The 13412-nt window shown below is 39.7% G+C and overlaps 1 protein-coding gene across 5 annotated transcripts in view; it reads right to left on the bottom strand.

Annotated features, from left to right (window-relative positions):
• LOC125466186 (F-box/LRR-repeat protein 20) overlaps positions 1 to 13412 on the bottom strand; it is a 123348-nt gene that overhangs the window by 14967 nt on the left and 94969 nt on the right. For all 5 annotated transcript variants that reach the window (XM_048560377.2, XM_048560379.2, XM_048560375.2 and 2 more), the window contains 5 exons: positions 10790 to 10916; positions 6865 to 6939; positions 4643 to 4773; positions 3890 to 3950; positions 3380 to 3424 (listed from right to left, as the gene is read on the bottom strand). In XM_048560377.2, the coding sequence (XP_048416334.1) occupies positions 3380 to 3424; positions 3890 to 3950; positions 4643 to 4773; positions 6865 to 6939; positions 10790 to 10916 (439 nt within the window). The remainder of the gene's footprint in view (positions 1 to 3379; positions 3425 to 3889; positions 3951 to 4642; positions 4774 to 6864; positions 6940 to 10789; positions 10917 to 13412) is intronic.

Consider the following 13412-nt stretch of genomic DNA (forward strand, 5'->3'; position numbering starts at 1 on the left):
TCACCTCTAAAACAAACTGATAAATTGATCTCTCTCTGTCACAAGCACAGAATGGCACATCTGATTGCCAAACAAAGAAGTTATTTGTGGAAGGAACTTTTAAATAGTTCAACATAATAGGATCCTAGAAAAATACAAGAACGATTTGAGTACACATGCAAAGTGAAGTAATGCAATATGAAGTACTCTGTTACTCATTCACAACTCTGGCTGGCTAAGGCCTGGCTGCCAATGACTAATATCAATTCTGAACCAAAGATGTTAATGTTCATTCTCAGCAGCTGCTTGAGAGTTTCAAAAGCAATGAAGCTCAAAGCTTCTCCTGTTCAGTTAGATATAATCTTGATCATAATCTGAGTTATTAGCACTTGCATCAAGTATTAAGTGGAAACTAAACAAACAAACTTCAACTGCAGAATCACAAGAGTCAGCTACAGCACCATAATTCCAAGCAATTAAACATTGCTACTCACTCTACATATCTGGCTACAGAGTCCTATAGCAGAGAGAGGCCCTTCTGCCCACACTGATTCAGGTCAGCCAAAATGTCAATCCACATTAACCCCATTTCCCTGCACTTGGTCCATATCATTCTAAACCTTTTCTAGCCACGTATTTGTCCAAATGCCTTTTAAACATTGTTAACGAGCCCATCTCACTTCAACCACTTCCGCTGATAGCTCATTCCATATGCGTACTACCTTCCATGGAAACAAGTTACCCTTCAGGATCCCGTTTATCCTTCCCCCACTTATCTTAAACTGATGCCCTCTAGTCCTCGATTCTCCAACCCTGGGAAAAAGACTGAGTGCATTCACTCTATCCATGCTGCTCATGATCTTACACACTTCAATAAAAGGTCCCCTTTCAGTCTCCTAGGCTCTAAATAAAAAAAAAGTCCCAGTTTGTCCCTGTAACTCAGTGAGTCCCGGCAATATCCTTGTAAGTTTTTCTGCACTCGTTCCAGTTTAATAACATCCTTCCTATAACAAGGTGACCAAAACTGAACACAATACTCCAAGTACAGGAGATAATAGGAACTGCAGATGCTGGAGAATCCAAGATAACAACAAGGTGTGGAGCTGGATGAACACAGTTGGCCAAGGAGCACAAAAGCTGACATTTCAGGCCTAGATACATTTCTGATGAAGGGTCTAGGTGCAAAACATCAGTTTTCCTGCTCCTAAGATGCTGCTTGGCCTGCTGTGCTCATCCAGCTCCACTCCAAATACAGCCTCATCAACATCATGTACAATTGCACCATAACTTCCCAACTTCTGCACTCCATACCCTGACTGAAAGCCAGTGTACCAAAAGCCTTCTTCACTGCCCTGTCTACCTGCAACTCCAGAGAATCATGCACCTCAACGCGAATGTCCCGGTGTTCCACTACACTCCTGAAGGCCCTGCCATGATAAGGCTGAAGCCTTCACAGCAATCTTCAGCCAGAGGTACCAAGCTGATGATCCATCTCCGTCTCCTCCAGTGGTCCCCAGCTTTACAGATACCAGTCTTCAGCCAATTCAATTCACTCCATGGTGATATCAGAACAGGTTGGAGGCATGAGATATAGCAAAGGCTACGAGCCTGACAACATTCCAACAACAGCATTGAAGACTTGTGCTACACAACTTGCCAGTTCCCTAGGTAAGCTGCTCCAGTACAGTTACATCACTAGCATCGACCTGACAATGTCATGTTACCCAAATATATCCTGTACATAAAAAGCAAAAAACAAATCCAACCCAGCCAATTACTGCCCCAGTCTACTCTCGATCATCAGGAAAGTGATGGAAGGTGTCAGTAACAGTGCTATCAAGTAGCAACTGCTCAGCAATAACCAGCTCAGATGACACCCAGTTTGGGTTCCGCCAAGGCCACTCAGTTCCAAGCCTCATTACAGCCTTGGTTCAAACATGGACAGAAAAGCTAAATTCCAGAGGGGAGATGACAGTGGCAGCGACAGCCCTTGATATCAAGGCTGCATTCGACAAATTTGAGGGGCATGGTCTCCGACACAAAGCCATGTTGACTGCTCCTAATCAAACCCTGTCTTTCTAAGTGCATGTATACCTTATCCCTCAATCATCTCAAGTAACTTACCTACCACGGATGTTAAGCTTAAGCTATAATTCCCAGGATTTTCTTTGCAGCCCTTCTTGCACAAGGGCACAACATGCTTCAGTCTCCCAGGTTCCCCAAATTCCCAAGTCTCCATGTGTTTTTCCATGTTAAGCAGCACAGAAATATTCACAAGGAACTTCCCCATCTCCTGCAGTTCCACAAATACATGTCCACCTTGGCCTTGAAGTTACTCTTTTTACCTTTAATATACTTAGAGGATATCTCTGGATTCACCTTAATCTTCTCAGCTAAAGCTATACCATACCCACTTTTTGTCCTCTGATTTCCTTTTTCAGTAAACTTCTGTAACCCTTCTCGACCTCCAGGGCTTCCCCTGATCCATACCTCGTTTTTCCTGGTCAAAGCCCAATACTTCGTTATCCTGGGGTCCCTATTCCTGCCAACCTTGCCCTTCAGCCTCACAGGAACATAGACCACAAACTTTAGCTATCACACGTTTAAAGGCCTCCACCTGCCTACAAACAAACTATTCCAATCAATTCCTGCAAGCTCCCTGTCCCCAGTTCAGAACTTGAACCTGTGGACTGGTTTTGTCCCTCTCCATAACTATCTTAAAATAAATAGAACAGTAGTAACTGGCCCCAAGTGCTCAGTCACCTGTCCAGTCCTATTTTCCCAGAAGTTTTGCCCCTTCTCAAGTAGGGCCCTCTATATACCACTTGAGGAAACTTTTCTGAACAGTTAAATTCCACCCCATCTAAGCCCTTAACAATTTTCTTTGCAAGTACAACTGTAGAAACTGGAATGGAGGCAAAAGACAGGGAGAATACATTAGTAAAGAACAGCACTGGAGTCCTGAATTGGAATCAATTTGGGAGCAAAAATAATTGATTCTAGATTCCTCTTGGGAATCAAAGATCAGAATGGTGACTCTCTCCTGACGCATTAACAGATTTATTACTGAGCTTCCTACAGTTAAAAATCAGCTGTGACTAAAACCCCTCCAGTCCAGCAGAAGTATAAAATTTAAAGAGTATCTTTCAGCAAATGGCCTCTCCTAGACACAAGAACAAAAATGAAGTGCAAAAGAAAACCTGTCATTATGTGCAGTCAATGCAGATTGGGACAGTATACCAGACTGTAATTTGTGCACCTGAGATTTGGCTCAAATGCTAGGAAGTATTATTGCTAAAGTGAAGGTGTTCTGCAGCAAAACTGCTGTCATGAGACAAAAAAAACCACTGTTCATTTCATAAAGCAAGAGTTTGTAAAAGTGCTCTGGAAGTTGAATCACCTGAACACACTCTTCCAGATCCATCTTCTCAAGTTCGTGGCAATTCTGAAAACGGAAGCAAGTTGTATTAAGGCAAAAAGGAAAAAGCAATGATTCCCCTAATCCCCAATAAACAATCTTTATACAGCCATTTTCAGGGTCCAGACAGATTTTCTGTTTAAATGCCAAATCTTCAATCGATTAAAAATTGTTGGGAGGGTAAGAAAAGTCTGGTCTTCCAGGACAATTCAGATCATACACAAGTCAAGTAGTCTAGCTTACTTCTGTTTACACTTCTCTTTGAACAAAGTGATGTTTTGTCACAAGTACACATCAGAACACCAAGCACACAGTCAGTCACAAACTCATTCTGAGCATCTAGTTTCTTTAAACAAACACTTCAGCAAAACCAAAAAACTGCACAGCGTCTATGATGCTGAAGACTTAAATGCACGTTATTGTAGTATATATTTTTCAGACATAACATCACTTCAATGCTCAAGGCTGCACTTGGGACCTGCTTACACTTACCCGAGCTAATGTTGTAAATCCCACATCTGTTAACTGTGAACATCTAGCAATCTCTAATATCCTGAGAAACAAAACACAAGGGGGGGGGGGGGGGGGAAATAATCACTAATTTGTCCTTTTTTGATCTATATAAGCATTTTAAATCATTACATGTACAACTGGAATCAGAGGGGAATGATTCATTTCATAAAGTACTCCATTAGTGACAAACTGCTTAGATATACACTGAGCTTATGGAAAAAGCCATATATGCAAATTCTTTGCTATGGTAGGTCTTCAGTTCAAGTCAATTTGGTTCAATAGAAGTAACCGGTCTTAACAAAATGGCAACCCACCCCTCCCCTTTTGATTGTGCACAATGTATTTCTGATAACTAATGGCTTTATTCTAACTTTTACAAGATTCCTTTCTTTTGAAATTTTATGCAATTTGAATGTAACATTTTGTGCACTGTCAATTAAGAAAAACAAAGGTCTAAAACAGCGAAGCTTTCAAGATCCAGTTTACTGATTACTGCTGACAAACTCCTAGGTGCTCCATTGAATGTTGTCAATAGAAGCCAACTCACCAAAAAGCAAAGCACAATGTTAATGAGAAAGCACATAAAAAGAGGAGCTTTTCTCTTATAGTTGATGTAACCGTGAAATAACAATTAGAATATTACTTTCAGGTAGTTATGCTAGAAGATTATATCAGGAGTAGCACTAAAACATGTCATTACTCCACTGCTTCTGATCACATAGTTGTGCCTACCTAAGGCGAATGCAATTCTGTCCCAGTGCATTCAAAATAGCATCAGTGATGTTACTGCAGCCAGAGACACAGAGCGACTGAAGTTTATGACATCCTCTGCAAATTGTAATCAGTCCCTCATCTGTGATTTGCTGTGAAATGACAGAAAGAGAGAAAGAGAGAGAGAGAGAGAGAGAGAGAGAGAGGTGATTTACAGGCTCCGGAAGAGACAGTGATGCCATACATTCCTGCTGGTGCATCCACTTGAATTCTCTGCCTGATAACTTGCCAATCTTTCCCTATAGAGTAGGGGGCAACATATACCTAATCGTGTTTGGTTTTGATGAAAAGGTTCTACAGCTGCACCAATAGCTTATGGTGAGTAAGCCAACTGCATGTCCTGTCTTTCAGGAATGATGGCATATTGTTGGAACGGAGAGCAAAAAAACCCATCTTAAAAAAATGAAGTAAGTCAGGCTGATAAGGAAGGGTTAAACAGTGGCTTCATATTTCAAAGTATTAAAAGCACTGGTGATTTTAAAGGCAGGAAAGATGCAATTCTGCAGAGGAAAAAAGTATCAGTGAGAGAAAAGGGAAGTCATTGGGTGTCAGGATGACACAGGCAGACTTGTTGGGTCAAATAACATTTCTCTATGCATAATAGTTCTGATCTACATTCCAGTATCAAGGACCATAACATTATGGCATTTTCAAAATAACAAGCTCAAAAAACACAAGTTACACCCAGCAGGAGGATTTCCTGCAAATAAATTGCAATTAAACATTGGTATTAACTTCAAAAAAAATTAAGATGGGCTTCTCAGAAAAATTGGGAAACTTAACAGCTTTAAGATTCCACATGAAAGGGAAACAGCTCTCAAATGACTCAATTTATGTCCTTCCTCTATCTATGGAGGAAGTGCTGTAAGGAGCTTACAGAGCAAGTACAAGAAACACTGACTTATTACATAGTTGAGGAGGCTAAAATCTTAAATTTTTTTTTAAAACAAAAATCAACCTGTTGAGTGATATTATTACACACTTCTTGAGCAGGTGGGACTTATATGTAGCCCTTCTGACTCAGAAATAGGGACTCTACCAGAGTGCCACAATAACCCTAAACTGATCTCTTTCGAGCAGTAAATCAGAGTGGGACTCAAACTTCCAATCTTTTGATGATACTCAATTAAATCATTGTATAGCCAAGTAAAGGCTGGTGGCTCAGTATTAGGGGCAGGCAGAGCTTTTAAACATATTAGACAAGGAGTGAATAAGAATCGTTGGTAAGATGGTCTAATTAAATAGCATTTATTGAAATATAAAAGGGGTTAAAAATACTTTCACCAAGATATTAGTTCATTGCAAGCTTTGCAAAGTTCACTGGCTTAACTATTTTGCAATTAAGTGCAATATTACAAAACATCTAAGGGCACTTTTTTTGAAGAATGAAAAGATGTATTTCTAGGTACTGACATCAGACTACTTGATTTAATTAATAATAGTCCAGGTTCCATCCCTGGACTGTGCGGAGAAGCACAATTAGCATAAGAGAATGACATCAGCTGCAAAGTGAGAACTGTTTACAGTAACGGAATTAGGGAATAAGAGTCATGAACAATTCTCACTGATTCCCTCCTACATGGTGTAGTGTGTCAATGCCAGCCAAATGATGCCTTTCATAGTTGAACAGCCAACAGGCTGGCATAATACCGCTTGGGCAAAGAGCCAAGGGTACCATCGCTAAACCCCCTCATTAGGCAGCAACATTCTCTCGAATAAAGAAATAGGACATGGAGAAAGTGGAGGAAATTCTACAAAATAGGCAAAATGCTGAGATAACAGTGTGGAGCTGGAGAAACACAAAGGCGAGGCAGCAGAGGAGCAGGAAAGCTGACGTTTCAGGTTGGGACCCTTCTTCAGAAACTTGGTTACAACTTAATGGTTTTTAACAAAATTAGCATGATCCAAATTACACAAAAATATAAAAGTTTGAAAATTCTTTTTGAAACACCAATATCTAAGGTTGGAATTTTTCTGCAAGCTGTGCAGAAATGAGAACAATTGACACAATGCAACATTTGAGGAAAAGTGAAACACTGCTTCTCAGCAATATTCTTTCAGATACACTTTTGCAAGAAGTGTTTTGTTCTCCTAGAAAAAACACTCAAGTTTAACAATGTTTAGGATTTTATCTTAGAAACATTTTAGAGCACTGTCTTGTAGCTTCCATTACATGTACTTACGGAGCAAGTTTGAAGGTTCAGTGTGACCAGCTCAGGACAGTGGGCACCAATGTATTTCAAAGCTTCATCTTCTAGCTGAGAGAGTGTAGCAAACAAGTACAACAAAATAGTATTTCAGCAATTTGACCATTCTTGGTTGAAAAAAAAAATCTGTATCTTAAATACATTTTAAGTCACAAAAAAATTTAGCCAAACCTGCTAATTAAGTCATTGCTATATCCAACCCCCAGGGAGGTGAAGAGAGGCAGTAAATAAACCCCATTATAACAGCCATGTGGCATCATTTTTGAAAACCAGGGTAACATGAATCACTGCATTATGGTAGTTTTGAGTTTGAGGAACCCGAGAGCCCACATAGCTTGGACAGTAAACACTTCACAGCGCCTCAACTCATTAGTCTTACAATAAGCTAATCCCTTACATAAATACAAATTTTGAAATTCCCAAAAACGACTACCACAGGTAACAGCACTACAAATGACAGAGCTTTATTCTGAAATTGTTGCTTTATAATTATAACTAGCAACAGCACTTTACCTGGACATTGTAGGGTACATTTGCACTACAGTTTAGTGTTGGCACAGAGTGTTAGAACTGACGCACTTTTAAGATAATTAAATTTTAAATAAACCTTTTCAAATTCAGAGCAAAAGACACTAATGAAAAAGGATGAGACACTGGCTGGTTTTGCTTGGGTAGACTTAGATACTTAAACAAATTATTAAAAAGACAAAGAGACTCAGTGACAGGCAGAGAATGACAGCAGAAAACGTCACAGCTGCTGCACTCAGCACAGGAAGGGACTATTCCCTGTTAGTTACCAGGCAAAATGAACATTCTAGGTTCATGTTCTAGGAAGACAAAGTTAGACAAGGAGTTGGCCATTTGGCTAATTAAGTGTGCTCTTCAACTAGATCATATTGATTAACGTAAACAGCATTTTCCTACGACATCCCCAACTCCCTTTGATGTTCTCTGGTCAAAAAAAAACAATCCCATGGAAATTTAAGTTCACAGGAAGATTCACCTCACTAAAGGTCAGGAGAAGGAATCACCAAAGTGAGGTCTTTCGATTACAAGTTGCTTTGGGAATCCTCAGAAGGGACAGAGGGAAATTACCTTTGGCTTCCAACTCCAGCAAATGGGGAGAAGTGAGCCATTGAAAGCTGGGAGTAACTTTGGGCTGTTTGCTAAAATACCTATAATTCTGCAGCATAACGTAAAACATGGCTTTGGATTACTGGTGCCGAGGAACTAATAAGAAATATCTTCAGTGTACCACTAATACGCTAATGTTTAGTCAATGTTAACTTTGGTTTATTGGGAATACCAAGTTCTTAAAAATTCAAATAATATCATATGATTCTGTTAAGTCAGAGTTTCCACTGCCTGACTACTTTCGTAACAATGTGTTTTTCAGTTATGCAAGAACCCATTCAGCTTCTGAACTAAAGCAGAGATATGTGGACCAAAGGAGGCACACTTTACTACAACACTGGCATCAGGCTGATGCTGAATCTAGGTTAAGATTTTCTTTACTTTTGGCTGCAATGTCAGAGCAAAGTAATATTGCCCCACAATAATACCTTTTCTTACTGGAAATTACAATACATTGACAGCGCAAAAATCAGGCTGATCAGTTCCACAGATCCACATGGTGCTTATCCTTGGTTAAAAAATTCCTGCTATTTATCTTCATCTAATCCCATTAACACTTCTACTTCACATCCTGTAACTTGCTTGTCCATTAGATGGGAAATTGGTAACACAGCAGTAATACCATTGGAATGGCAACAGTTCCAGGTTCATGTCTTGGGGACATGATTTGATTCCTAACAAGGAAGATGGTAGTGCGAATTCAATTTTAAAAAGTTTAGAATGAAACTCTGGCCACGCAAGCCCATCTAGTTCAATACTGTCCTTCAGGCAAGGAAAATATCTCTTTACCCGGCATACACGTGACTCCAGACCCAGAGCATCGTGGTTGACTTTTCACTGCCCCCAGTGGTTAGATTTATTAGTAATAAACATCACTACAACCCCTATTTCTAGTCCTTATCACAAGCCCTTATTGACACTTGCAAACCCTTTCATAACCTTAAAATGTAACCTCAGGAAAAATTCTAAAGAAAACACGTTTTCACTTCTAGAGCCTATTATTTGAGAGAAGCAGTGAAATAATACATTTTTGTCATAAACCACAATCCAGAAAAGAAACAAGAACAGGCTATGATTACTGTAAGAGGGCAAAACAGAAGCAGCATCAGGCAAACCCAGAAATGGAGGTGTCAGACTGCTGAAGCTACAAAATGAGACCACTAGTATGCCAAACACAGCAAGCAGCAAGAGACATGGCCAGGCAATCCCACAGACTGGCATCTAAGCCCAGTCTTGCCATACCCTTTCGTGAATGGTAGCAGACAATTAAACAACTTACTGGAGGATGGCTTCTTTACAGAAATTTGTCAGGGCTGCGTCTAAGGCGCAACAGTCTTAAGCTGCTTCAAAGATGTTTGCTCAATCACAAAAACCAGGTAAGGGTTGTTCACCAACAACTGCACAATGCTGAGCACCACTCTCTACTACTCAGAAAGTGAAGCATTGCTCAAAATACAGCAAGGACTGGATGATACCCAGATTTGGGCAGACAACTGGCAAGTAACATTCATGCCACTTTGTGTCAGATGACAACCATCTCCAAGATCCAACTGCATCACCACTGAAGCCCCCACTTCATTCTCACAATTACCATATAACTAAAGTTGACCTCTGCTAGCCATATAAATACTTTGGCTATAACACCACATCAGGTGCTGACAATACACTGAATAATTCATCTCCCAATTCCATACAGCATGCACATTGTCTACAAAGTACAAGCCAGTAGTAAGATGAATACTCTCCACTTGTTTGGATGACTGCAGCTCCAATGTTGAAGAAGCTTGACACTTTAAATCACAAAGCAATCTGCTTGATTAGCACCACATCCACAAACATCTCCTCCCTCCATCACTGATAAACAGTAGCACACTGCAGACAAACAATGCTCCTGCTTCCACACCTTCCAAACACACAATCCCTATAATTTAGAAGGGCAAGGGCAACAGCTGCATAAAACACCATCTGCAAATTCCTCTCCAAACCAGTCGCGAACCTGATTAGAAATAGTGTCATTCCTTCAGTATCACTCAGTCAGAGACCTGGAACTCCAACCATAATGATATGGCGGGCCTCCCCATGCCAACTGGACTCCAGCAGTTCAAAGCAGTAGCTCACTACCACCTTCAGGACAAGGATGGATGGACAACAAACACTAGCCCACAATACCTACATCCCATTAATGCATTAAAAAAAGTGTCTGTTAGGTTAGATCATTCAACTAGGCCACAGCTGCTCTGTATCTGTAAGTGCGTTTACCCGCCTAATTCCATAATGTTTAAATCTCTGACCTCATTAAAAAAAGCTAATCGATTTCAGCTTTGAAACTTTTAATGAAACCAGCGTCAACAGTTTTTGGGAGGGGGAAGAGGGGTCGAGGAGTGAAGCACTACTTTTCACTATCCTTGTGCAAGGAATTGCTTCTCACTTAAATCACCAAAGTAACCTTGCTTTCTTTGTAAAGTTGTATTTAAAAAGGGTGAAAGTTGTGCAATCAAAAACTGTAACGCAATTACCAAAATACGTATACGCCGTACTGTAATTCCAAGACAAGTACGGCTGAAATACTTCTGCAATACTCCAGTTCAACCTTTGTTTGAATCATTTTGCTATAGCTCATAATAATCACATGACCACAGGAAATAAGCTAAAAAGCCCTTCGCATTTTAAGATGCCAATCCAGTATTGTCAGCCAGATTCAATTTTCTTTTTAGGTCAGTGTTGTTCAGCAACCACACAACATAATACACAGTGGATCATTACAGACCTGTGTACATCCTTTAAGAAACAGAGCCTTCAATCCACCGCAGCCTCTCACTAGTGCCTGTATCCCATCCTTTGTTACCTGGTCACACCAAGATATATTCAGTTGTTCTAGAAGTGGACATCCCTCACTGAAAACAAACAAAATTCTTCAAGAATAACTGTAGACATGCAACTGTGAAAAAAAAATTGCACTTGGAACTTTAAGCAATATGAAAAAAGGATAAGTCCATTAATTCTGAGCTTGCAGCAAGAATGTTAGTTCACTGGCACATCATACTGGTGACAGAACTACAATACTGCACTGTCAATTCTCTAATCAAAGCTATTGTTCAGTGACGCTCTTACTGGAAGTGCAGGATCACAGAATAAACACTCAGAAAATAACATCTAGTGTGAAAAACATTTCTTATCTTATGCTAAAAGAGAGCAAGTGAAACGTTATTTTTATACTCCGATATATGAAGGATAAGAGCTTGCAGTGTATTAATAGGTTGGACCACATCAAGATGATCAGTCACAAAATCACGAGGTTCAAATTCAAACTGTTTATAAGTCAATCCCAAAATGCATCATTTTTACACAATACAGTGTAATGTTATTTAAAACTTACTAGCTTGTGCATCTGCTTGTTCTTTCTGCCACTACCAGAACTCGGACATAATTTGGCAAATAAGAATACCGTACTATGAATGTTAAACAGAGGGGTGATAATTAACAGAAGATGCAAAGAATTTTTTTCTTCTGTATTATTTGAGAGCTACCTATTTACAAACATGATGTTAGTTTTCATATGAATGCTGATGACAACATATGCCTCTTGACTTAGACTGCTGCTAAATTATCAAGCCACTTATTCAGTACATCCAGTACTGGAGGAACAGAAAATTCCTCCAAATACATACCAGATTAACTGAAGACAGATTTCAGTCCACATTCAAAACCCTGTCCCGAACTAAGGACTCCATCCCTTTCCCTGTCAACATTCTGAGACTAAACCAATCTATTCACAAACTTGGTGGCACATTTAACCTGAAGATAAAAAAGTTACAAACACATTGGTGTGGTATCACTAAAACTGCCTATTTCCATCCCCACTAATGTGCCCCTTGTCTCAGCTCATGGATTGCCGAAACCCTCATTCGTACTTTCGTTACCTATTGGTCTAACATCCCCAGCACACTTCTGGTATGTAACACTTAATCGTTCTACTTATTGGTGGCATGACTTCAGTTGCCTGGTCTCCACACTTCAAGTCCCATCTCTACACCTTCTGTCTCACTTCCTTCCTCTAATACATTCTTTCAAAGCTAACAGAGTATGATTTTGGTCCATCTAATCCAATACCTCACGTAGCTCAAAGTCATATTTTGTTTCATAATGCTCTCATGAAGTGCCTTGGGACATTTCATTATATGCCACATGAATATAAGTGGTTAATACTGTCAACTGGAGCTGGGAAATTTCAGATACTTGTCTGAGTAATCACTTGCGAAAACTTCTTTTCTCCAATTTACACACCCCTCCCTCTTGTACAATGCTACCATTAATTGACTGAGGAACTTCATCAGTGATGTCTTAATGCATTATAAAATAGAGTAGCGCAACTTTAATTTCCCTTGCGGCCTAGACATGTGAATTTATCATTCTTATCGTGGTCAGTGCTTTAAAAATCAACCCTCCTTTTACAGCCACACAGATAAACAACACTTTTGTCACTAATCTACTGCAAATGATTCCCCAATGATATAAAAGATATTAAAGAGAGAATAAGAACCTCCAGGGAGTATCATGATATTCAGAAATTGGAACTGTCCAAGTATGGAAGGAACCAGAAGCTGCTACTTAATTGTAAATAACTCAAAATCAATGCAGACAATTAAAAGAGCTCAAGGCTGTGGTTAATCTCAAAATAGTTTAGTTGCCACTCATATGGACACTTTCAAGGTTGTTTCCAGTTTATGGCACAAATTCTAACGCTACTCCCCATTACATTATATATTTGCAACATATTTCCTAGGTTCTGATGCATTCCCAGAATGCGGGTATCGCCAGCAAGCCCAGGAATTATTGCATGCTCCACACCTCTATGAAACTGATGAGCTTAATGATCAGGAACTGCTATTCTATGTAGTGACTTGACTCAACTGAGTAGCTGGAGTCACGTGTAGATCAAACCTGGTAAAAGATGGTGGGTGTCCTTCCCCATCAGATCTTGGTGGAACATTTGATTCTTTTGAAGAAATGTTAAGGTGAAAGCTTAGTGGTCACATCAAACTGAATTCTCCCACTGGACTGGTGGAATTGGGAGCTCAAGTCCTTCAGTTATTAATTTAGTAACACAGCTACTGCCCAGGATGCAGTCAACAATGTAGTTTTAGAACTGTGGATTATTAAACCTGCAAAACTATTTTCTGCATTTTCTGGATGCAAAAGTCGTAAGGTTATAAATGGAAGAAAACTACCAGTTGCCCATCCTTCAAAATATTATCTTTAAAACTCCAGATGTCTACCCCATCTTGTGCTGTACTGTAGCAGAAGTCATACATTTGCATACTTCCCTTCATATTTTTAACACTAGACTGCATTTCCACAATTAGCGCTTTATTTCATGTCAGCAATAACCT

Source organism: Stegostoma tigrinum, chromosome 31 (genome assembly GCF_030684315.1).
Source record: "Stegostoma tigrinum isolate sSteTig4 chromosome 31, sSteTig4.hap1, whole genome shotgun sequence".
In the NCBI taxonomy this organism is placed as follows: domain Eukaryota; kingdom Metazoa; phylum Chordata; class Chondrichthyes; order Orectolobiformes; family Stegostomatidae; genus Stegostoma; species Stegostoma tigrinum.